At 42.4% G+C, this 26,299-nt stretch overlaps 2 protein-coding genes and 1 non-coding gene across 4 annotated transcripts; 1 reads left to right on the top strand and 2 right to left on the bottom strand.

The window, feature by feature from the left end:
- Window positions 1–654: 654 nt before the first annotated feature.
- LOC146628111 (ETS domain-containing protein Elk-3-like) lies at window positions 655–23,460 on the bottom strand. Of its 2 annotated transcripts, none has more exons than XM_085359358.1 (5): window positions 23,419–23,460; window positions 4,724–4,932; window positions 3,626–4,408; window positions 2,055–2,177; window positions 655–1,291 (listed from the first exon to the last, which is right to left on the bottom strand). In XM_085359358.1, the coding sequence occupies exons 2-5, from the start codon at window positions 4,928–4,930 to the stop codon at window positions 1,193–1,195; spliced, it is 1,212 nt and encodes a 403-aa protein (XP_085215484.1). In that variant the 5' UTR covers window positions 4,931–4,932; window positions 23,419–23,460; the 3' UTR covers window positions 655–1,192. The 2 variants fall into 2 exon arrangements, with proteins under 2 accessions (XP_085215484.1, XP_085215483.1); XM_085359357.1 differs by lacking the exon at window positions 23,419–23,460 and adding an exon at window positions 7,893–8,161.
- Window positions 14,822–23,074, top strand: hal (histidine ammonia-lyase). Its single transcript, XM_085359355.1, has 20 exons — window positions 14,822–15,141; window positions 15,339–15,399; window positions 15,612–15,639; window positions 15,721–15,795; window positions 15,887–15,959; window positions 16,074–16,140; window positions 16,257–16,294; window positions 16,392–16,517; window positions 16,646–16,785; window positions 16,959–17,006; window positions 17,361–17,508; window positions 17,627–17,722; window positions 17,994–18,052; window positions 18,262–18,342; window positions 18,497–18,562; window positions 18,644–18,809; window positions 19,045–19,179; window positions 20,859–20,967; window positions 21,086–21,155; window positions 21,231–23,074. Exons 1-20 carry the CDS (start codon window positions 14,895–14,897, stop codon window positions 21,360–21,362), a joined length of 1,965 nt encoding a protein of 654 aa, XP_085215481.1. The 5' UTR covers window positions 14,822–14,894; the 3' UTR covers window positions 21,363–23,074.
- A 621-nt stretch (window positions 23,461–24,081) lies between the features above and the next one.
- On the bottom strand, window positions 24,082–24,168 carry trnay-gua (transfer RNA tyrosine (anticodon GUA)). The gene is given in 2 exon segments: window positions 24,082–24,117; window positions 24,132–24,168. It is a non-coding gene; the product is annotated as a tRNA-Tyr (tRNA).
- Window positions 24,169–26,299: the final 2,131 nt, after the last annotated feature.

Here is a 26,299-nt window from a genome sequence, read left to right as displayed (position 1 = left end):
ATTACAGGAATAGTTACACCTACGAAATACACTGATCACCCTCCTGTCCTCGTTCTTTCTCCACTCTTACAAAGAGGAGCTGCAAAAATGAGCTCCCACTGTTGGAATCTGCAGTGCCCTGTTTGTGTATTGTCCATGGTTTACCTGTCTGCCATTCCCATCTCCCTCATCTGTAAAAGTAGATCTTTTTTTTTTTTTCCTCCTCTGTCATTGTGGTGCATGCCTGCTCTTTTATATGAGGAAGCACACAACAGCCACCGAACCCCTAATTCAGGAAGCGTTAGCTATAGTCCTGCCCTTATTTAACAGTGTTACAAGACATGTTTTGTATGATATTCTTTTTGTGAATAATTTTTGTTGGTGTGGGATTTCATTGCAGATGCCCTCCCATATTTCAGTTTTTTTTCCAGAGTAAAGAAAAATTAAATCTAAAGGTTTAAAACCAAAAGTGTTTGTTTTTGTTTGTTTCAGCTGCTCTACAAAGTTTCAACTCTGTTTAAGCATTCAATGCTTTGTTTATTGAAAATGACATTCTTCACAATACAAAAAAATATATACAGAATACATATTGTATTACCAAGTCCAGTATAAAAAAACCCAAAAAAAAACAAGAACGTAAGTGTTACATGGTTTTCATTCATTTGAAATCTCGTCTTCATTAAAAGATTTTGAAATAAAGTGAAAACAAAAACAGGACAACAAGGCACAGCCGGTACTATCTGAGAAGCATAGTGCATACGTTACATACAATACCACGTTAAGTGAAACGATCAGTTTCACATTGTTAACAAGTAGACTTGTTTCTTTTTTTATTTTCTTTTTTCTAAAGATTAAAAGAACCAGGCTCTGCGCAGGCTGAGCGGCTGGTTAGCCTTTCGCAGCTGCGCTTCTGTCCGTCGCGGACAGGCTAGTGTAGAAACGTGCTGTTCTTTATCATAAAGAGGCCAGATGTCTCTGAGACATCGTGGCGTATGGCTTTTACCAAGTGCTTTCAACCACTCAGAATCTGAAGCAAGTCAAGTGCAAAAAAAAAGAGAAAAAAAAAAAGGTGAGGTCACATAACTGTCTCTGCTTTTCTGAGACAAAATCTGACATCATGAATAAGAGATCGCTGCTGCTGCTGCTGATTATTATGATGAGAAACTTTCAACAAGAGAACGATGAATTTGCGGCATTTTCCACAGATCCTGGATCAGGATTTGTGAGTGGTGGGAGACAGGAGCAGGGAGGAGGGTGTTCCTTCCAGGTTTGGCAGGGGGACAGGCATGTGTCCGTTGATTAGGCTGGGGAACTGCAGAGGAAGAGAAAGGGACAGAGTTAGTGGGGAGGGGATGGAGTCTCTATGAAAACCGCTTTCCGGTAAGGAACTGTTGCATTGTCACTGCTCTGGTTTCCTGTTTTGTTTTTTGTTTTTTTAATTCATTGTGCCGCTTCCTTCTTGTCTCTCTCCCCTCCAACTCTACAACAGAAGTCGTCTTATTTACGCACAATGAATCCGGTATAATGTGTGTGTGTGTGTTTCATAAATGAGGAGCAGCTCTCAAACCAGTCCACCCTGTTCAGACTGGCTCCCCTGGGCTCAAACAGGAAGTATTCACAGGATTTCCTCTCCCTCTCACAAGCTCTGAAACAGGACACCTCTGCAGGACCTGCTTACTTAGTCTCAACTAGTTTCACAACCCTTTGTGACTGCTGCTTTGCAAATAACACTCACACACACACAAAAAAAGTTTTCTTGCTTCCTGTTAGGTAAATACTCGCATAACATTTGGGCAGCATTAGAAATCATTTAATAAAAAGTTTGGTTCACCTAGCTCACATAATCGCCCTCTCTAAAAGCTTTTCCTGCCCTGGTCTTCTGCTCTCTTTTCTTTTATCAACCGCTGGAAACAATGAGGCTTTTGCAGAAGCACTAATTTGGCCCCAGCAGCCTCTCCAACTTCCTCCTCTGCTTAAAGCGCTACCAGTAAATAATCCTTTGAGTACACCCTCTATTCTCATCTCCTGCTATTTTTGTCCCTCTGTCTTCCGCTACACCTGTATGTGTTTCTTACCTGAAAGAGGGAGCTGTGGCCCTGCAGCCGGGCGGGGCTGAGCGGAGCGACTGGGCTCAGGCTGCTCCAGAAGTGGATGCCTGACAACAGCGGACTGTGAGCCAGCAGCAAACCCGAGGGAGTCTGACGGGTGGGGGGAAAAACACACAGGGAGGGAGGCTTTATATAAATGAGAGAAACTAGTGGGGACAAAATTAAAAACAAAACTCACAACCAGCGGATTGAGAATGTTGCTCTGAGGGTTTTGCTAATGCACAACATGCTGAAAATGGTGAACGGACATGTATCAGCGTTTGGAAAAACAAACTGACGAAGCAGGAAGGAAGTCTGTGGTTTCTACTCCCGAATACAGGGGTGATGTGAGGAGGGGGGGCAGTGGTCGTCAAGCACTTGGAACTAGAGAGAAAACATATGAAATCAATTTCTCCCTCCCTCCCTCCTTCCGTCTCCCCTAGTCTTCTCCCCCCCTCCTCCCCTACTTTCCCCTGTGTCACCTCAGAGAAGTGAGCCAGTGTTGCGAGGGGACCCAGCCCTGCTGCTCGAGTATTAACGGAATTATTGGAGCATATGGCATCGCTTAGGGCCTCTTCCCCTCCTCTCGCAGGTTGGACTCACCGAAGATTTGCGTAAATCGCTCGCTCTCCTCTGATCTCATCGTACGCAGCCCTTGTCAGCGGGCGGTGTGAGCGTAGCTCCGAAGTCTTCCTCGATGCACGGACGAACCCCTCTCTGATGTGGCGCTCGTTTTTTCTCTCTCTTTGTAACAATTCCAGTACAAACACGCGATTAACTAAATTAGATGATGAAACTCAAGTTGGTGCTTGTGCCGGAGCCGTGGGCCGTTTTGATCTTTTGGTATAATCCCAAAATGCTGTAGCTCGATGAATTTGGCTCTAAACTTGTGGCAGAAAATAAAATTTGAAAAAAACAAACAAAAAAAACAATGGCTCCACAGGCAGACGAAAGCAAAACATTACTGCCACACAGAAATGCGGCACTTGGTCTAAACATCACACATATATTTTAATGATGTTTTAAACTGCGCAAAAACCTTTTTTGAAGGCACGACTAAATATAGAAAGCGCTATAAGGGGCTTTGGGGACGCTGATGTCATACTCTGGTGTTCAATCATCAGCCACAGTACCGCTCAGGGGGGACGGCACTGATGGCATCACGGGCAGAAATATCGTCTTTCTGAGATTGATTATTATCAGACTCTGTATCGTTCAGCTGTGGTCTGGCAGGGAGTGAGATTACTGGGTTTGTGTTAAATCACAAAGAGGGGAAAAAAGGAGCGACTGAGTGCTCGTGAGAAGGGAAAGTTGTAGCAAGATGAAGAGTGCAATCCTAGGTGTGAGTGAAGTGTTAGATCTTAAATTAGGGATCAAATCGTATTTAATCCAATGTGATGGCAAAATGCTGGAAAGCACCTTGACACTCAATGAATGAGTCACTAGTCCTCAAAGTGCTCACATAATCACAGTTGAGACTCAACATATGACTCATGTCTAGAAATGAGGGAGGAACTAGTGTCATTGTAGCATCTGTAGAGTTCTGCTGCTCAGCTCACCTGTGCAGTGAAGAAGGCCGGAGTGAGTGACCCAGACGGCAGCGCCGGGCTGTTGAGTGCGATGGAGCCGATGTCGCTCCCTGCCAGCAGCAGGGGCGGTGCTGAAATCTCCAGAGCTTTAGGCTTTTTGCTTTTTGGGGGGAGTCCATCTCCGTGGTTAGCGCTACTGTTAAGAGAACTGCTTCTGCCACCGCCGCTGCTGCTCCTCTTTTCAGGAGGCTGCAGGGCTCGCCCTCTGTGCCCGGAGGACAGATTGAGGGGTTGAGCGCTTTGGTCAGAGTCCTCCTGCTCCTCCTCCTCAGCAGCGGGGCTCCGGCCGCGCTGAGTGTGAGGAGAGGACGGGGAGGGGGAATGAGAGGCGAGTTTAGATGGCCCCGGTGAGACATAGGACTCGGGCTTGGCTGAGGGAGGAGAGCTCCTCTCGTTGGCGTTGGTGCCGAAGCGGATGACGGAGCGCTGCTCCTCCTGACGCTCCTGCAGGGCACGGAGGAGTTCGGGCTGCTTCTGCAGGGAGCTGATGCTGAATGACGAGTAGAGACCCGAGTGGAGGTAGTCATTCCGACACTGCTGTGCCCCCAAGGCTGCCAGGGTCCTCCTCTGGGCCTCCTCCTCAGCTTCCTCCTCCTCCTCCTCCACTTCCAGCTCCTGGGCCTCTTGTTCTTGAAGGGGAAGCCTTCCCGAAGCCAGGCCCATCTCCACCGCCTGCGGGTCCATCTTAAGGATCTCAGGGAAGGACACAAACTTATAAACAAACTTCTGGCCAATCACCTTCTTGATGATGTTCTGCAAAACATGCAAACACAATTCACCGCGATAAGATCATTATGAAAAACAAACCAGGTACACACATAGAATATCAGAGGAGTGTTTGGGGCCACACTAAAGTAGTGCTTTGTTACATCACAGTCAGATCTGTGTGTGCGCTTTACAAGAAAGAGGAAGCAGAAGTGTCTATCAGGGGATTTTGTGAGTCTAAAGGGAAGAACAGAGAATGTGTCGTGGCGTCACACTCCTCTCCCGGCTAACCTATCACAGCAGCTGCGGTCACACGATTAGCTGTGCTATTATGGAGAGGCAACTAGAATCACTTTAATTAACCTTGTCGTAGTAGTAGCGCAGGGCTCTGCTCAGCTTGTCGTAGTTCATGTTGGTCTTGTTCTTGCGCAGCCCCCACAGCTTGGCCACTTCCTCCGACTTGAGGAGCTTGAACTCGCCGTCTGTGGACGTCCAGCATATCAAGTGCTTGTGACTCTGATCGAGCAGCAGCTGCAGCAAGAACTGCCACAGAGTGATGGCACTGTCCATTCCTGCAGCGAGACGCACAAATGATTAGGTCAGCGTGTGGAGAGTAGCACCAAACATGCTAACAGATGCGAGCCGTTACTGAAAAAGCACCCAAATTACTGGCGTGTGTAACACCTGCCTGGTGCCACAGTGACCGAATAAGCACACAAATTAAACCTTTGGAGGGGAACAAGGCAAGTCCCTCTTTACACTTTACTTTAGGTCCATTTATAACTTGTTTATAACAAAACAACCCAACATTTCATCTAAATATAATCCCTTTATCCCCCCCGCCCCTTCTCAGTTCTGCCTTGCCACTGTGTTTTATTGCACACAGACTAAATTAAGTTACTGGCTAAAGAGGGGCCGATCTGTTTGAGCTCCAACATGTGGTGCAAGAAAGAGCAGACCGCCAATGAATAGAACAGTGTGTGTCAAGAGTGTAGTGTAATGTAACAGCAGCAGGAGCCACAGGAGAGAAAAAAATAAGGGAGGGGGGGGCTAACAACAGCTCAAGCCAGAAATATGCTGCGGTTCAACCTGGCCCTCTCTCCAGAGGAAGTACGACGGGCCCGGGGTGGGTTATTCCTTTAATAGAGGAATGTGCAGCCTCGGAGCTCCTGTCTGCCTGCCTGCTAGGAGCTCATATGCTAGTAACGGCAGTGGGGGTTTCTGTCCCCACAGCTCTGACGAGAGCGGAGCTCGAATGACTGCTTGATTTCAAAATACAAAAATTAAATCACATGACTACTAAGAAACTGACAATAAAGCAGATGATGTGTTAAGTCATAGTTCAAGTAACAAAGGCCAGAATTTTACTGTAAGGTGATGCGCTGCTATTCTCGGTAGTTGTGTCACTCTGAATAGTGCGTTTATCTGATAACATGGTGAGACATCACCTTAGGAGAAACTGGTGGCCATTTTTATTTATTTTTTTATTTTTATGTGATTGATGACGAATGATTTTCAGTACGTTAGTTTTAATCTCACTCATGTTTATATCGCTACTCTCGTTTACATGATTTGGATTTTTTTTTTTTTTTTTGGCCAAAATTTCAAAGAATGAGATTAGCTTCCGTTAAAAAAAAACCCCTCTGAGACGAAAGTGTTGTTGGTTCTTTGTGATGTCATGAAGGTCTAACTATTAAAACAGAACTTTCACCCAACTCAAGTTCAAATCTTTTGTTTGTGCGGAGAAGCCAAGAAAGAAGAAGAAAGTTAAAAAAAAAAACACAAGGAGGTTAAATGGCTTGTTTTAGGTGGAGAATGAACAGAGGAGTCCAGTATGCAACAAATAACTGTGAATGATGTAAAGCTTCTTTTTTGGAAATGATTACAGCAGACCTTTGACATAATACAGTCTGAATACTGATGGAAAGGACTGTGCTCTCATTTCATTATCGTGTCTTCCTCCCATCACCCCCCGACCGGTCACGGGAGATGGCTGTCCTTACCTGAGCCTGGTTGTGCCGGAGGTTTGTTCCTGCTAAAAGGGAGTTTTTCCTCCCCACTGTCGCCAAGCGCTTGTTCAAATGGGGTGGTTTGTTTGTTGGGGGTTTCGCTCTGTACTTTACAATATAAAGCATCTTAAGATGACTGCTGTTGTGATTTGGTGCTATATGAATGAAATTGAAATGACAAGCCACTAAAGAAAACTGAGATTATGGAGAAGATTTTCAACCGCTGCTTATCTTTGTCCAGAAAGGACGGGCAGAGAGAGAGGGCTGAACTAATTTCCGACACAAGCCATCCCCTGAGTTTTCTATCTGCCATGTGAAACTACAAACCTGTCAAAGTCAGGACTTCCTCCTATTCTATTTCCAAGGACAAATGGCGAGGAGAGGGGATCCCACAGCAGGGGAGTGCTTCCCTGATCCTGCCACACTTCCCACAAAATTCCCAGAGGGATAAGGGTCAAAAGAGCACGTCATTGTCCCCTTTTTCACAGCTCCACCCGTTAACCCACTCTACACCCAGCCTTCAATTCGACTTTAGAAAGTAAAGCTTTCCGCTTGCAGCAAGGGGCCACTGAGCAGGCAGATCTGCAATTTAGGACAGTGTGACTTTGAAAATTCCGCTTTGCGAGATGCTCTAAGCATGCTGCTGCTGCAGCAGGTCAGACCTCAGTAGTAGCTTCATAGAGTATAACCTATTAAATATAGTACAACTAACCCACTACAGGAAAAAACAACAGAGAGTTAAACCTAGCAAAACAGAAATTAAAAAGCCCACATCTCAGCTCTGCAGCGAGGCAACAAGTCACTGTGAGAACCGCAAATGAAATAGTGCTAGGAGTCTTTCTAAGAATATCTGGGGGATATTGTGGTGGTTTTGGTCGGGGCACGACGAGCCCTGTTGCGGGATGCTCGCCCCGAGAAGTCTCGCTTGTGCACAAAGCCATCCAGTGTGTTGGCTGAACGGAAACTCCTAATGAGATTAGATGGTGTATGCAGACATTACTTAGCCATGACTAAATCTGCTCTCTTCCTGTTCACTGGCGGTGGAAAATTCAACAGGGGGACCCGCAAGAAAAAAGCATCTGAAAACAGGTTTTAATGACTCTGAGGCTATTTTTCTGTTGTTGTTTTTTTCCACTGCTTTTTCATTTGCCTCTCCCTTTTCTTTTTCTTTGCTCAGTTGCAAAGTTACACTCACTTTTACGCACGGAGGTCTGAATCACTACACTGCCCCACTGACTCATTTTCAAGATGTTGCTCGCACCGGAAGACGATACATTTCTGTCTGACCCCAAATCTGTGCCATTCTTGTGTAGAAACTTAGAAACCAGCTCGACCTTAAGACTTTAAGCTGAAGCAGAAAACAAAAAACCAAACGTGTTTACAGCCAAGACAATTAACTGAAACGCAATTACGGCCGCTCGCCCGACTCGGCATGCGTTATTTCTCTCTCTCTCACACACAAGCCACCAATCAGGCAACAAAGCGCTGTTCACGGAAAGACGCCCGCTTATTTTTGACCTTACCTGCGATCTCCGGCTCGGTCTGGTCCCTCCGAAAAAGTTTACGGCGACGCTTGTGTGATTCCTTGTTTTTCCATGCTTACTTCTGGTCTACAGGAGTTGTGCTGGACTGAAATAGGATCCTGTGCTTTTTCTTTTTCTGAGCAGGAAGTTGGAGCAGGCAGACACAGAGCCGGCTGACTTCCTCTCCCCTACGATTCCCCAGGCAGTTTGCCGTCTGTGTAAACACACTTTTCCTCCCCTCCTCTTTCTCCACTGCTTGCCCGCTGACGGTCAGCAGTAGGCCTATACTGTGTCGGCACACATGGTGATGCAGAGACTCCTACATCTCGTAAACTGACATCATCGGTCTGCAGACTGTGATGCGTTCAGGCACGCCTCATTAGCAGGCCAGAAGTCCTCCCCCAATCAATACTGCTGAATATGCCTTGCTGATACACCGCATTATAATTGACTATATTTGCATCTGAATAGGGACACACTTTCTTTTTACATCACATCATTTGGAACTCATACATTTTAGACATATTTCTGGTTATTTGATTTCAGAAACAGATAGAAAAGGCAAAATTGGAACCTGTGCAACAAAAAGGAAATGAAGCAGGAATGCATATATGTATATTTTGGAAGATGCATGGGACATGAGCCTCCTAATTTTAAGAAGAGACTACTGAGTGACACGCATTATAACACTATTCAGCGAGGCGACAATGTCTCAGACAGTGATGAGTGTTTTATCTTCCGTAATAGGTCTTTTTTTAACTTCTAAAATGTGAATTATGTGTTCACCGGACCTCTTAAGGCAAACACAATTAACCATCCATGACCTCAAACACTCAACCTGGGGCTTAGAAGGAGGCTGGAGTCTATCCCAGCTGTCAGAGGACGAGAGGCACCGCACACACACTCACATCCGCACCTACTGCCAGTTTAGAATGACCAGTTCCTGGAGCACTTCGAGAGCACAAAGAAAAGGCATCCTGCATGTTTGTACTAGGAAACTTTGCGCTTTGAGTCATCTGCAAACCCAATTATCCTCACCACAAATAAATATAGCATTGTGATCTCAGTCAGCATTAGCGTGTCTCTGCTGATGCAGTGCACAATGAGGCGGAGGAGGTCTGACAGTGAGACAGGTTTTCTGTCTAAAAGCCAAGCAAGTTGTGAAACACTGTTTTGGGGGTTTATTTATGTTTGACAAATTTAAATACAGTTAAATATCTTTATCACTGAAATGTACTTGTGATGCTTTTACATTTCACATAGCCTCATATCAGTCTGAACTGCTTAAACTCCTTAGAGTGTGGGAAGGTGTGATTTTGTTAAGGCCTAACATTATCTTAAAATGATGAGGTTGTTTAACCTGAGAGTGGAGTGTCGCATGTCTACTCTGCTGACTGTCCTCGGCCTTTGGCGCACTATGTCTCCAGCCACAGACATAAAACACAATTAGGCAGAATGGTGATGTCCATCTCAACCACTGGATTCAAGATGGTGTAGCAACATGGCAGTTTACAAGCCGTCCATGCTCCTGTGGATTTTTAGTGGATTAATTCTAAGTTTAAGATCCCTTTGTTGGAAGATGCAATTACCCATTAATCATGCAATTACCCACTAATCAGTGTATATCTACAACTACAATATTCTTTTTCCTATTAAATAAAAAAAAAAAAAGACTGTCCTTTGTACCTTTAAACCAATTACACTGCACTGATTAAATCTGACTGTGCAATAAATGTTTGTTGGTAATAATGTTTTCCTAAAAGCCTGGATGGTTGTTTATTTGTGTTTGCTTTGTGATGAAAGACAGAAAAAAAATCTGACTGATGTACTGATGTGGCTCCTGTAATCATTTTTAAGTACTTTTACAGGGCTCCTGAGGTTTATCATTGCATGTAGTTGATCCTTGCAAACTTATAGCAACTTTCGGAGCTACTGGATATTGATGGTGTTGCATCAGTTTGAAATTAAATACATTAAGTTAAAATGATTTTGACCTCTCGACATATTGAGCTGCTGCCACTTGAAGCTTGGCCTTGTAGATAAGTGGCCTTTTTGACTCCCATAGAAAAAAGGAGAAATAATTGTTGGTCTAATAACTGTTGAAAAAGTAAAGCAGAGGTTACAGCCTGCATTAGAGTGTCCGTTTTTGCAAGAACTGAATCCAATTACATTAAATTGTGAGGTTTTGTTGTAATGTGAAAGAACTTGTGAAGATATAGCTGGCATTTTATTCAGTAGCTGATTAGCTGTCTGGCTGCTATGGCACTGAACACCTCTTTTAATATCTAACAAGTGAAGGCAGCAGGGTACAAAGGTTCTGCTTTAATTCCTTTAATCTGTGACTGCACTCTAAGAACTGAGCATGTCATAAAATGAAGCAGCTAAAAACTTGATCTCAGTGTTAAACCATCACTGATTGCACTATTACACTTTAAGTTTTAAAAAAAAGTCTACCTCTCCACTATGGGGCGCCGTTTGTAAAGTGAAACATGCTGAAATTAACGGCAACATTTTTCCACATTTAGCTCAAAACCTTACAAAAACATGTTTGTTCGAGTCATTTTTTTTACAACATTTAGTAAAATATTTGTAACTTTTCATATTTAAAACACAATTTTAAATGTTAAATCTAAATGTTAAATCTAAATATTAAATTTAAATCTAAATCCAAATGTTAAATCTAAATGTTAAATGTTAAATCTAAATATTATATTTAACTCTAAATGGTAAATGTTAAATCTAAGTATTATATTTAAATCTAAATCCAAATGTTAAATCTAAATGTTAAATGTTAAATCTAAATGTTAAATCTAAATATTAAATTTAAATCTAAATCCAAATGTTAAATCTAAATGTTAAATGTTAAATCTAAATGTTAAATCTAAATATTAAATTTAAATCTAAATCCAAATGTTAAATCTAAATGTTAAATGTTAAATCTAAATATTATATTTAACTCTAAATGGTAAATGTTAAATCTAAATATTATATTTAAATCTAAATCTAAATGTTAAATCTAAATATTATATTCTACATGTTAAATTTAAATGTTACAGAGAACTGAATATTTAGCTAACATGCAAATTTAATGTACGGCTCAACGGAAATACAAAAAATAAAAGCTTTACGAAAACCTTCGGTGCAAAAGTGTGCCGGTAGTGGTCAGATTGTATCTGCTCTCCCCTGATGGTCACTTCTCACCGCCATGAGCTGCTTCACTTCTTGTCTACCAGCACGTCCAGCGATTTAGCTGAAAACATCGGAAGATCCCTTTTGTCGGCCATCCAAAGGTTCAGCAGTAGTGGACTCTCGGCAGCTGCTGGCTCCACTTCACAATCGCTGCAGCACATGTCCAGCCAAATCGCTGGACATGCTGGTAGGCAAGAAGTGAAGCAGCTCATGGCGGTGAGAAGTGACCATCATGGGAGAGCAGACACAATCTGACCACTACCGGCACACTTTTGCACCGGAGTATGTCTGTGAAGGTTCTCAGTCATCCAGGTCATCGTAGTCTAAGGAGCTTGGAAAGAAAAGCGTCTGGACTTCTTTGAGTTGCTTGAAGACGTTTCACCTCTCATCCGAGAAGCTTCTTCAGTTCTAAGGTCAAATGGTGGAGAGTCCCAGATTTAAACCCAGTGGGAGTTTCCCCCCAAAGAGGGACAAAGGACCCCCTAATGATCCTCTACTTAATCACATGAGCCAAGGTGTGAAAGCGGGTGTGGGTCACAATCAGCCAGGGTTTCGGGTGAGCTCATTGTGAAACCTGGCCCCACCCTATCATGTGATTTCCTGAGGTCAGGTGGCCCAGGGTGTGAGTGGGCGTTAAGGTGTCTGGGAAGGGATCGCAAAACTGGATTATAGATGGCAGACAGCTGGTGTCGTAAACCACCGCCTCTGTTCAAAGATGGTCGCTCACAGTGGACATAGATGGCTTCTTTCACTCCTCTTTCAAACCATCTGTCCTCTCTGTCCAAAATGTGAACGTTGGCATCCTCGAAAGAGTGACCATTGTCCTTTAGATGCAGATGAACTGCTGAGTCTTGTCCCGTGGAGGTGGCTCTTCTATGTTGTGCCATGCGCTTGTGAAATGGCTGTTTGGTCTCTCCAATGTAGAGGTCTGGGCATTCCTTGCTGCACTGTACAGCATACACCACATTGTTAACTTTGTGTTTAGGAGTTTTGTCTTTCAGGTGAACCAGTTTCTGTCTGAGCGTGTTGCTGGGTCTGAAGTACACCGGGATGCCGTGCTTGGAGAAAACTCTCCTGAGTTTCTCTGATACACCGGCTACATAAGGGATGACAATGTTGTTGCGTCTGTCTTTCTTATCCTCCCTCGCTGGTGTCTGATCTTCTTTTCTTTGCCTCTTTGCTGACTTTATAAACGCCCAATTAGGATAACCAGTTTTCCAGTGCTTCCTTTACATGTGTGTGTTCCTTCTTTTTCCCTTCAGGCTTAGAGGGAACATGTTCTGCCCGGTTGTGTAGGGTCCTAATTACTCCAAGTTTGTGTTCCAGAGGGTGAAGGGAGTCAAACAGGAGGTACTGGTCCGTGTGTGTGGGCTTCCGATAAACTTCAATGTTGAGGTTGCCATTCTCTTCAATGTGCACAGCGCAGTCCAGGAAAGGCAAACAGTCGTGCTTTGTGTCTTCCCTAGTGAACTTGATGTTTTTATCCACAGCGTTAATGTGCGCGGTGAAGGATTCCACTTCTTGTCTTTTGATTTTGACCCATGTGTCGTCTACATATCTGTACCAGTGGCTGGGTACTCTCCCTTTAAAAGAGCCAAGAGCCTTCCTTTCCACTTCCTCCATGTAAAGGTTGGCTACAATAGGTGACAAGGGGGAACCCATGGCACAGCCATGTTTTTGTCTGTAGAAACCCTCGTTGTATTTGAAATATGTAGTGGTGAGGCAGAGCTCTAACAGTGTGCAAATCTGATCGGGTGTGAAGTTGGTCCTGTCCTCCAAGGAGCTGTCTTCTTGTAGTCGTTTTCTGACAGTCTCCACTGCCTCCGTGGTGGGTATGCAAGTGAAGAGGGAGACTACATCAAAGGACACCATGGTTTCATCTGGGTCCAGGGTAGGTTTCTGGACCTTGTCGGTGAAGTCGGTGTTCTTGATGTGATGTGGGGTGTTTCCCACGAGAGGTGCTAGGACGGTAGCAAGGTGTTTCGAGATGTTGTAAGTGGCTGAGTTTATGCTACTGACAATGGGTCTGAGTGGATCTTAGGAAGTCCGTAAATGCAGGGTATGGCATCCCCTGGGTAAAGGTGGTGATATGTAAGGCGGTCAATGATTTTGTCTCTTTCAAGGTCTTGAAGGCAAGCTATAACTTTCTTTTTGTAGCTGCTTGTGGGGTCTCGCTTTAAGGCTTCGTAGGTATTGTTGTCACTGAGGAGAGTAGTGATCTTTGTGTGGTAATCCGTTGTGTTTAGGACCACGGTGCACCTTCCCTTATCAGCTGGTAATATAGTGATGTTGTGGTCTTTGCTCAGGGATTCATCTGCATCTAAAGGACAAAGGTCACTCTTTCGAAGATGCCAACGTTCACATTTTGAACAGAGAGGACAGATGGTTTGAAAGAGGAGTGAAAGAAGCCATTTACGTCCACTGTGCGCGACCATCTTTGAACAGAGGCAGTGGTTTACGACGCCAGCTGTCTGCCATCTACAATCCAGTTTTGAGATCCCTTCCCAGACGCCTTAACGGCCACTCACATCCTGGGCCACCTGACTTCAGGAAATCACATGATAGGGTGGGGCCAGGTTTCACAATGAGCTCACCCGAAATCCTGGCTGATTGTGACCCACACCCGCTTTCACACCTTGGCTCATGTGATTAGGTAGAGGATCATCAGGGGGTCATTTGTCCCTCTTTGGGGGGAAACTCCCACTGGGTTTATATCTGGGACTCTCCACCATTTGACCTTAGAACTGAAGAAGCTTCTCAGATGAGAGGTGAAACGTCTTCAAGTAAGAAGTCCAGACGCTTTTCTTTCCAAGCTCCTTACACAATTTTGCACCAGAGGTTTTCGTAAAGCTTATATTTTGGTATTTCTGTTGACCCGTACAATAGATTTGCATGTTATGGTAAATGGTAAATGGCCTGTATTTGTATAGCGCTTTACTAGTCCCTAAGGACCCCAAAGCGCTTTACACAACCTGCCATCCACCCATTCACACACACATTCACACACTGGTGATGGCAAGCTACATTGTAGCCACAGCCACCCTGGGGCGCACTGACAGAGGCGAGGCTGCCGGACACTGGCGCCACCGGGCCCTCTGACCACCACCAGTAGGCAACAGGTGAAGTGTCTTGCCCAAGGACACAACGACCGAGACTGTCCAAGCCGGGGCTCGAACCGGCAACCTTCCGATTACAAGGCGAACTCCCAACTCTTGAGCCACGATCGTTAGCTAAATATTTACTTTCCTGTAACATTTAGATTGAACATTTAATGTTTAAATTTAACATTTAGATTTAAATATAATATTTAGATTTAACATTTAGATTTAAATTTAATATTTAGATTTAACATTTAGATTTAAATTTAATATTTAGATTTAACATTTAAAATTGTGTTTTAAATATGAAAAGTTACAAATATTTTACTAAATGTTGTAAAAAAAATGACTCGAAAAAACATGTTTTTGTAAGGTTTTGAGCTAAATGTGGAAAAATGTTGATGTTAATTTCAGCATGTTTCACTTTACAAACGGTGCCCCATACTCCTCTGGTGACCTCTAATCTAATTCACTGTGTTTAGCCTCTATAGACACTTGAGCACTTTCAAACATCACGTGAACGCATCGATTGGATTGGAAGCACTTGTGAGACTGAGACCGGTCCGTGTGGGTCAATGATCTCTAGAGGTGTGATGCTGGGGAGGCGTGGCTCCCCCAGCTGCGTGTTATTGGTGGCCGAACTGTAAACGGCCCAGAGTGGTACCTCAGAGAGCGGCGCGCAGGACTCACTGCAGCCAAGTCCCGCTGATGCGCGATGCCTCGTTTTACTGTACACATTCGAGATGAGTGGCTGGCAGTGCCCTGCCGGGACACTTCCAAAACCATCCAGTGGCTCGGACAGGAAGCGCTTAAACGTTACATAAAGAACAAACCGGACAACGGCGGCATCACGGCTGTGAAAGACACTCGTTTTGTTGTGCGCAGGTGCCAGGGTTTGGGTCTGCTGGACGCGGATGACACCATCGAAGATGTACTGGAGGATAACGACTTTGTCGAGCTTGGTAATAACTTTCTACACGAAGAATGCATATATTAAAAATGTGTGCAACACATTTAAAAGACGGTGACGATGGTTTACCTTTAACTCTGCTTCAGTGATGCGTAATTGTGTATAATAAGTAATTTACTTTAAATATAACTACTGTGTGAACCAAGGGGGGAATGCACACATTGTGATTTATTTTCCTGTGCATTTCAGCTATTGAAGGAGATACCATGTCTCCTGACTTTATTCCGTGTGAACCGGGAGTTTCTCATCTGTATCCTTAAACTTGTTGGATATTTGTGCCATAGCAGCTGTAGTAGGTGCTGTAGTGTGCACTAAAAACGATTCAATCTTTTTTTAATGCCATTTTTTCTTCACATACTGTTTTAATTTCGGGTTAAAATTGTCCTTGTGGGAAATTATAATTAATCTGAGAGTGACACTACATTTTGCCAAATGTTATCCTTAATTAAGTTTGTCAACTAGCACGGCAGCATACAAAGAGCCTGAAGAGGTAAGTGTATTTTCCGATAAAATTGAAAACATATTCATATCATATTAACTAACTCCGTGAAACGTGAAACTCTCTGTCCAGTATATTTCTTTAGATGGCAACAGCCTGACGTCAACAGATCTCATCAACTTAGGCAGAGGACTCTACAAGATAAAGGTAATGATCAACAAACCTCTTTTGTTGTCTGTAACTGCTCCGTTGTAATCTTTTACTTGATCCAATGTCTCCCTTTATCATTGTTTTTTAGCTGACTCCTGAGGCAGAAAGAAAGGTTGTGCAATCCAGAGAGCTTTTGGACACCATTGTCAAAGAAAACAAAGGTTAAAATACAGTGATTCAGTGCAAATGAGCTTAATTTAAACTGGCTAAATTACAGTATCTGGAAAAATAGGAGACTTTGTGTGTTCAGTTCCCTATGTGTGTTCTCCCTGCAGTTGTCTATGGGATCACAACGGGTTTTGGCAAATTTGCCCGAACTGTCATTCCTGTCAGCAAACTCAAGTAGAGTTTTTAAGTTGTCCTTAAATACATTTTACGATCTATTTCTGGTCTTTGTAATCACCCACACAGAGCCCTTTTTGTTTGTTGACTGATGCCATGCACTTTTCGTTCCACAGGGAGCTCCAGGAAAACTTGGTGCGCTCACACTCAGCAGGTGATGATACTCTTTGTGACGCAGATATGTTGATTTTAATGTTTTCAGGCCCTCTGTACGTCAATCATCTTAATCAGAGTTATGCTGTGACGCATAGGTGTGGGGAACCCGTTAAGCCCAGAGAGGACCCGCATGTTGCTCGCTTTGAGGATCAATGTTTTGGCCAAAGGGCACAGTGGTGTTTCTCTTGAAACCCTCCAGGCCATGATCCAGGCCTTTAACGGTAAGCTTCAAACCAGTTAGCTGATGTGAGATATCAGCTTCAGTAAACTGTGGATAACTTTATTTAAGGACAGGGGTAGGACAGCTGTCATAGGACTTACTTTTGTCTCCATAACTTTGTCCCCTCAGCCTCCTGCCTCTCCTTTGTCCCTGAAAAGGGAACAGTAGGTGCTAGTGGTGACCTGGCACCCCTCTCTCACCTGGCCCTCGGACTCATGGGAGAGGGAAAAATGTGGTCTCCCACGAGCGGGTGGGCTGATGCCAAATACGTAAGCTCAGAGTGACTTTTCTGGAGTTGTAAAACAAGAGGGCAACTACTATCGTAGGAAAACGTGTCTCTTGTTTACAAGAGTGAAAGGTTTCAGGGTGCAAATGGAAACATTGTTTGCTTTCTGATGACCCTGGACTTTTTACATGTTTTTCATCTTTCATTCCTGACCAGGTCCTGGAGGCACATGGACTAAAGCCAATATCACTAAAACCTAAAGAGGTAATGTTCAAAAAAAAAGAAAAGCTCATCTATTTGATTTGTCTGCACTGTTGTGATTTGACCCAGAGTTCACTGATAACAGATTTTGAAGTATAAACTGCATTTGCATCATAAATATACAATAAAATACATATTAGGCCAAATATATGGAATTAAAATAATTTTAGCAAAATAAAAGGTAATATGAGGGTTAACTTGTAAAAATAATGACACTGTAAAAAAATCCTTAAAAAAATTATCTTTGCAAAATCCCTGCGTTTTGTTTATATTTACATTTTACACACCTACTCAAATTTTTTCTTCTTTTGCAATTGGGGTTGTACACCCATCTCAATCTCTGGGATTCCCTAACAGGGTCTGGCTCTGATCAATGGGACACAGATGATTACCTCTCTAGGGGCAGAGGCCGTGGAGCGAGCCCAGGCGATTGCCCAGCAGGCAGATATTATTGCTGCTCTCACCCTGGAGGTGCTAAAGGGAACCACCAAGGCCTTTGACAGTGGTGCGCAGAAGCTATAAACCCGAAGAAAACCAGAAACTAGATGAAATTATTTACCTCCAATTGTATAACTGCACTACATGTCATCCATCCTTATTCAATTTCTGGTCTCTTCCCACAGACATCCATGCACTGCGGCCACATCCGGGGCAAATAGAGGTGGCTCAACGCTTCCGCTCACTGTTGGACTCTGATCACCACCCATCCCAGATTGCAGGTTTGATGAACATCAAATAGTATTCATGTAAAGTTCTGATCACTGCATTTTACATTTGTGTGCCTTCCTCCTCCCGAAAACTTGTTTGCATATTAGAAATGCTCTTACCACTGGCAGTGGTTTCAGAGTTGCACCACCTCAAGATGAGATGCATGAGTTACTGGGGGTGCATTTGCCAACAGGCATTAATGGAGTATAGCCTTCTAATATCATGCAGCCTTAAATATGCTGTGTTTAATGAGTGTCATATTGTTCTGGTGTGTTCTTACAGAGAGCCACAGGTTCTGTGACAGAGTCCAGGATGCCTACACCATGCGGTGCTGTCCTCAGGTAACCCCAAGTTTATTTATAAATCCCCAAATCACAGGTTTCTCCCACAGCGTTTTAAAGCTTCTGCAGCTTCTAGATGGGAAAGGGAAAACTTCTCACATGATAGATAGTGTGTCTACCACATAGAAAGCAGATATGGAGCTGCAGCAAAACTATGTTTGAGCATCGTACATCTCTTTCTGAGTGTTGTGTCCTCTCTCTGCTCGCAGGTTCATGGAATTGCCAATGACACAATTGCATTTGTCCAGAATATCATCAACACAGAAATCAACAGTGCCACTGACAACCCTGTATCCTTTTCTGTCTTTCAAACTAGAGGAAAAGACTGATCTATGAAATTTAGCCAGTTTGGTCTCAAGTCTGATAACTGAAGTTGGATCTGCCACAAACTGCACACAGGATTTTACTGGAAATCAGTTAATTTTGTCTTAACGGTCTCACCAGATGGTATTTGCAGAAAGAGGTGAGACCATTTCAGGTGGGAATTTCCATGGGGAATACCCAGCTAAGGTATGTAGTAATAAGATAGTTTGTTTCGGTTCGCTTTAGATTTGATTCTTCTTTCTTAAACAACTGTTTTCTTTCTCATAGGCTCTGGATTTTTTAGCCATTGCAGTCCACGAGCTGGCTTCAATCAGCGAAAGGAGGATCGAGAGGTTGTGTAACCCCTCTCTGAGTGAGCTGCCTGCCTTCCTCGTCAACGAGGGTGGACTCAACTCAGGCTTCATGATTGCCCACTGCACTGCAGCCGCCTTAGGTTTGTGTGAAAAACATGAAGTAACATATAATCTCCTACTAAATTATTCCAATTTCAATGAGATTATGATAACATTATTTACTAAACAGGCTTTGATATTGAATATTGCACTTCAGAGTGCATTTTTTAATAAAAGATCTAATGTTATAAATTTGTAGGGTTTTTTTTCTTTTCTTCTTACCCAATATTTGAGCAGGAGCACTGACATTAATCTCAACTCTTTCACGCTGTTCAGTTTCAGAAAACAAAGTTTTGTGTCACCCATCATCTGTGGACTCTTTGTCTACTAGTGCTGCCACGGAGGACCACGTGTCTATGGGAGGATGGGCTGCTAGGAAGGCCCTGAGGGTAATAGAGCATGTGGAGCAAGGTAAGGTATAGCATTGTTAAATTATGTACACCTCACAAGTACTGGGTTGGCTTAATTCTTTGTGCCACAGATTCATCAAGGAGCTGGAAACATTCCTCATACTATCATGACAGGCGCTGCCGGTTTGTCTCCACATCCATCACGTAAATCTCCTGCTCCATCACATCCCAAATGTGCTCTGTTGGATTTAAATCTGGTGACTGTGAAGCAAATTCACTGTCATGTCTAAGAAGCCACTTTGAGATTATCTGAGCTTTGTGTCTATCTTCTGATGTAAGAAGCATTTAAAAGATGAACAATATGTAAGATTTGGTGTTTAAACAATGCTCAGTTGGTATGAAATGGTTCAAAGTGCACCAAAAAACGTTCCCTGCACCACTCCATCACCACAACCCTGAGCTGTTGATAAAAGGCAGGATGGATCCACGGTTTCATGTTGTTTATGCCAAAATCTGACCCTACCAGTCATAAGGATCTAACTTTTGCAGTAGAAATCAAGACTCATCAGACCAGGCAACATTTTTCCAGTTTTATGTGGTCCAATTTTTTTTTCCTTGTGAAAACTGTACCCTTAGTTTCCTGTTGTTAGCTGACATAGATGGCACCTGAGTGGTCTTCTGTTAATGTAGGCCATCTGCTTTAAAGTGTGATTTGTTGTGTTTCTAATGAGTAGCAACAGTATTTGAGTTACAGTTTCCTTCATATCAGCTCAAAGCAATCTGGTCACTCTACTGTGATCTTTGGCATTAAGAAGGCATTTTCACCCAGAGAACTGCCACTCACTGGATATTTTTTGGAAAATTCTTTCTAAACCCTAGAGATGATTATTTGGGAAAATCCCCAGTAGATTAGCGGTTTCTGAAATACTTGGGACAGTCCATCTGGTGCCAACAACCATGCCACGTTCACTTAAATCATCTTTCTTCCACATTCAGATGCTCAGTTTGAACTTCAGTTGGCTGTCTTGATCATGTCTCATGCCTAAATGCACTGAGTTGCTAACATGTGACTGGGTGATTAGACATTTGTGCTAACGAGCAACTGAGCAGGTGTTCCTAACAACGTGATTCTGTGATTATGTATAATAATTAATAGATTTATGGTGGGGAGTCCTAAAATTCCAATAAAACTCTATACAGACAACAAATAAGTGAGTAAAATGATTAATCTGTTCCATAGTTCTGCTGCATTACCACTATCAGATTTACAAATAACCAACTGTTTTTACTGTAACTCTTTGAAAACAACAAGCGTCCCTGAATCAAAGAGACTAACCGGTCAGTTTCCGCTGCTTCTGTTGCAAAAAGTGCAAAGGTCGCTGCTGAAAACCATGCCAGTGTACACCGACAAGACAAAACCGCAGGTTACTGGGCGGATACAGAGGTTAACCTTAAACCAACAGGTTTTAAAAAACAGATAAATGATTAAACTATCATCAAATATAATTTATCTCTGTGCTTAAAATTATTTTCTCCGTCTTTTGAAAAAAGTTTGAGGAAAAAAATCCACAGTTCTTGTAAGTCATGGAATAAACTAAAGGCTCAAACAGCAGTAAAAACCCATAGATGGCTTTCAATTGGCTGTGATCTATGTTATTTAATGTTTTCAATATTTATCACTAAAATGAGAGATATATTTTTGGGATTTGGCCAAACTGAATTGATACTTCCTGTTACCAGTCCTTGCTATAGAGCTGCTGGCCGCATGTCAGGGCATCGAGTTCCTCCGCCCACTCCGTACCACCACTCCACTGGAGAAGGTCTATGAACTTGTTCGCAGCGTGGTCAAGTAAGTCAAACAGATGTGGCCAAGGTACAAAATTTTGAGCCTGTTGAAACTATATACCTAATAGTTAATATTTACCCGTTGTTCCACTTTCTCCTTTTACTCTCCTGCTGTTAAACAGACCGTGGATTAAAGACAGATTCATGTCGCCTGATATCGAAGCGGTTCACCGCCTGCTACTTGATCAAAAGGCAAGTTCTAAAAAGTTGTTCAGTGCACGTGCTCCACGTGGCATGTCGTTAAATGTGCTTATATTTTCAACCCAGGTGTGGAATGTGGCCAAACCTTACATTGAGAAGTACCAGACAGAGTACATCCCCGAGTCCCGCCCCGTCTCTCCCACTGCCTTTTCCCTGGACTCTCCGGCCTCCCCCAGGAAGCGTGTTCGCCACGAATGAAAGCACACGCCAAACAAGTTTTTTGGGTTTTTTTGGCAATTACTTCAGTCACAAAAAAACAAAGATCCTACACAGTGATCTTGGTCAACACCACAGTTAGTCAAAAGTGTGTGGCCATTATCTGAGACCAACTGGAGCAGAATGGGAGAAACGGATCCTTACGCTTCACTGTGACACTTCACTGATAAGAGCGGTGTGCAGGCTCTTTCTTTCTTGCATCTGAGTTTGTTGGATTTGTGAATTTTCTATTCCCATTAAAGAATTGTTAGAAAGTCACCCAAACCTCAGGAGATGTGATTTCAGGATGCTGTATTCTTATGTCCCTTGAAGACTAAATGTACACACTGACTTCTCTCACAAGCTTATGAACTGGCTATTCTACATACAGAATATTATGCAAGCAACTACTGACCCTGTGCACGAGAAAATGCTAACTTCCTGGTTTGAGACCGGATGTAGGGTTGTACATTTCCGGTAGCTTTACTTTGCGGTCAATCGCTACTGCGAAGATATACAAAATCATGTCCAAAACTCGAAAACGGAAAGATCGCATTAAGTTACAAAGAGCAGAAGGTGGGAACACTCACGGCTGTTGTGTCATAAAAAATCTAATGATCAATTTTGACGTTTAAAGAGTTTAGATCGATCAGTTGTTTACATCACTCAACACAAGCAGAACTGCATTACTGCAGCAGAAAACTCGTCCACATTCAGAAGCACATCTCTGTATAGTGACTGGTCTTATGATTTAAACAGGCAAATGTTCAGCATTCAAACTACAGGTGAAGAATAGTTAAACCAGATGTTTCCCCCGTTATGTCGAGATCAGCTAGTCAAGTACACACCTACACAGCATGCTAACAAACCGTGAAAAAAATGAATGATTGCTGGTAAAGGTTTCTACACATTAGCATTTACGAAGGGTATGTTGTGATTTACCTTCAAAATTACAGCGGTCCCTCACTATAACACGGTTCACCTTCTACCTCACTGTTTCGCAGATTTTTTAGTGCAAGTTTGCATGCTTTTTTACATCACAATGTGTCCTGCGTCCTGATCGCTGCGGACGATCTCCTCCGTGACGTCTCTCCTGTACAGTACAGAATCGCTGCATCGATCGCTAGCAGTGTGACTCTGAAGTGCAGTACTGTATGTCCACGAAACGTTTTGCACCGTCAAAAAATAAAATTGGCTACTTGATTTCACCTATTGCTGGTTATTTTTTAGAACATAACACCCGCGATAAACGAGGGACAGCTGAGAAATATAACATTTGAATCCCTTTTCTCTTTTGCTCTGAGGCACAGGGAAAAAATATCGACAAGTTGATGAACATCATTTACAGATATATTGGGTAAATGCCCAAGACATCTATAGAAATGTAAATCGCCGCTTGATTCATTCATTTGCTTAACTTGTTTTGGACCGTAAACAGGTCGTGAATAGGACACCGGAAACAAAGCTCCCCACAGGAGTTTCCGCACCGGAAGTAGCATATGCTAACGTGCACATAGTCAATCGGGTTTAACTTGTGTATACTGCACCTTACCCTGATGTACATTCCACTTGTTTATATCTAAACTTTTTTGTCCCTTTTTAAACGTGCCTAATTGACTCTTTATTGTCACATGATTTCTTCTTGTACAATTTTCAAGTCATAATTATCTTAGCACAACCTGTGATTTTGCTGATGTATTTTAAATCCTATTTAATTGTCATTAATATATTTCCAGCTTAACATAATCAAAGTTTTTAAGCGTTCCTATTCTCATCCATTTAGGTCATGTTGTGTGAATAATGTTCCTTATACTATTATCAGGGACAGAGAGGCAAATTTGTAGAAATATATCTCAAAAATCAATCAAACCTGACCGTTTTCAGTGAAGTAACACAAAATTAGTAAATGTGCCAGTGATTTCCAGCCTCTCATCAGCATACCCTGAGAATAACATGCTAATTAGTTTGGAGGTGCTACATTTGTCCTGTCTTTGTGTGTGTTGAACTTCAGCAAAGTTAGGTTGGCAGAAGCTTCCTTACCCAGTTAAACAGCACCTACCCGGCTGGACAGCTGCTCCACCACCTTGAGGTGCCAAAAGGAAGAGCCTGTGGAAAATAAAGCAGAAGGTCTGCAGTCAATAAACTCAAAGGTTGCACAAACAGCTCAACAAACAGCTCAGGACAAGATAGCAGCACAGGAGCAGAAATCTAACATGCACAGAGGCGGTTCAACGTTAGAAAAAATGCTATAGCTCTACAATTATAGATTCAGTTTAACATATATGCACTCATTCCATTCCTTACTTTACCAGCCAGAGTGAGGCAGAGCTGGGGCACATTTCAGTAAGAGGTGGGGTATGCCTTACCACAGGGGTGAGACAGATTAGCAGGACAAGAACTGAAAGAAGCTTACAGAATAATAGCATACTAACATTAATTGCATGGACGATTACAAAGGCATTCTCAGCAATCTCACCTTGCAGTTTTAAAGCATTAATGCTTTATTGCTTTTCCAGTGCGCCACCTCTCCACCAAGGTTCATTAAATTTGGCTTAGGAGTTTCACAGTAATCTTGCTGAACAACTGAACTGATCGCATTCCTCTGTCAATGAAAGATGAATGAGCACACGTTTAAATTAAACAGTACAAAAACGACTGGCCGTATGTCAAAACATTTACTGAGAAGTTTAAAAAAACAAAAAAAAACAAAAAAAAACATGTCTCCTTCGAGCCGGATTCGAACCAGCGACCTAAGGATTTCAGCTTTCGCCTCTACAGTCCTCCGCTCTACCATCTGAGCTATCGAAGGGACGGTATCCATCATTCTCATTCCACAGTATTTAATAAAATGTACCATTCCCGGAATATTATATCATAGATTTCAAAAATGTATGAAATTTCATTCTCACAGCTGAGGTACAATCATTGATGAAAACGCGAACACACAACGACTGGTTTTAGATAAATAGCTAGCTAGCTACCACACTGCTTCCATTCAAAGTCTCTCGCAAAAAACTGAACTGTCCAGCTGTAGCTAATGTTTTAGGCGAAATAACTTAAAATAGTACCAAGTCAACAGCTCCTCCATTACAGCAGAACTGTGACAACCGAAACAACAAAAACACTGAATAACGACTTTATTTTTTTGAGATATTTTTGCTAAACGGCGCTCTCTATTTGAAACAAAAGTGACAAACATTTAGCTAAAGATTGGGAAACGAAACGAACCTGCATGTAATCTTCCGCAGGTGAGAGCTCAAGCTAAATACAGTGGACAGTAGTTACATATATTGCACATATAGTGCTAATGGCCATTAGCACTGCTGAGGAGCGTCTCAGCAGGCAGGTATGCTTTAGCTTTTCTGCAATATCCTTTGCGGAAAAGCTAGAAAGATTTGAAAATCTTTCATTTGATTGGGAGTCATTTTTATGGCTAATAAAGTTTGTTTTGTTTTTTGTTTTTTTAAGGAAAGAAAGAAAGAAACGTATTGATATATAGTAAAAAAAATTATATATGGTAAAAATCCAAACTGCTTATCTTTTTAAGCGCAAAACTTGAAAATTAAACATAAATTAATTTTTATTTTATTTATTTTATTTTAATTCTGAGACTTAGAGACATAGCTTTCTGCTTTGTTATGAAAAAACAAATTAAGTTGAGGATATCCAACATCAACCACTAGGTGGTAATATTTCACCATGTAAGGAAATTAAAAAAAATCTCCTTGAACTTCACATGTTATATGTTAACAAACATTTTCTTTCTTGTAAAAAAAAGAAAAAAGAAATTGTTGCATACAGTCAAAACGTGACTGGTTTCTATGATTCTATTCATAAATATTCATAAACACCATAAATCTATATCTCAGTTTTAGGACCAGGAAAAATTAACATTTTTAACACAACCAGCACATCCCACAGTGGGATATCTATGTGAGTGTTATTTTTCTAAACGTCCTAAATTTTCCATCTGACAAACACAACCCATATTTTTAAAAAAAGGATTTTAATTATAAACAGGGCTTGCTGTCGGGCTGCTCTCTGATGTATTCATTCTTGTCCTGACCTGTCTGACAGTGAGGCAATTCGTTACATTACATGTCTGTACTGTATGTACCACAGGGTCACGCTTGTGAGGCAGCAGACATTCTTCTCATAACACAGGCTCCAATCCCCAGATCTTCCCCAGCCTTTTCCCAGATTATCATCCAGTCTCAACTGGTCTCAACTGGGAGCGACAGATATCCAGCCAAAACCCTACGGCAGGTTTAAAGGGTGGGTCTTCATCAGGAACACGAGAAGTCGCATTCGCTAACAACTTTTTTAACCTGCACATTTCTTATCAGTGAACTTTGTTTAAAAGTAGTAAATAAACAAGAAGATATTAGTGGTGCAATTATATACAAATTATCAGCTGTTTCTAAAGTTTTAGCCTGAAATAACAGTGATGGACACCTGGCTAAGGTCATTAGTTTGCTGTCTGACATCCCATAATTCATAAATCATCACGTGGCTTTTTGAAAGCAGTGTGACCTCAGTCCTTCACATAGACTATATATAATGGAAAAAATGCCTTTGGTTGTGGACTGAAAGGGTATTGCTTTGCGTCTGTAATTAGCACAAAAGCATTCAATGTAAATGATCATATTATTGAATATTATGTTGCTATATTTGTAATAGCACACTGGCAAAGACAATACTGGGATCTGCTCCCCTGTGTCCCACCCATAATTTCCACTCTTAATTTCCACTCTTAATATGACACAGTTTTGGGAGGGAAGAAAAGATGGATGTAGCCTTCTGATCTGGAAAGTAAGGCAGGTGAGGAAGAGCCTTAAATGTGGGCAGTAGACATTGACTTCTCTAGTTGCAAAAGGGCTTTTTCAATTATATAGGACAAATGGTCTTAACCTCACTTGCACTGGGAACCGAGTAAATGC

The sequence above is a fragment of the Diplotaxodon limnothrissa genome, linkage group LG7, assembly GCF_057381915.1.
Source record: "Diplotaxodon limnothrissa isolate DT_005_m linkage group LG7, D_limnothrissa_male_GT1.1, whole genome shotgun sequence".
Classification (NCBI taxonomy): Eukaryota; Metazoa; Chordata; class Actinopteri; order Cichliformes; family Cichlidae; genus Diplotaxodon; species Diplotaxodon limnothrissa.
Note: the sequence above shows the minus strand (reverse complement) of the source record. Positions and strands in the feature narration are given on the sequence as shown.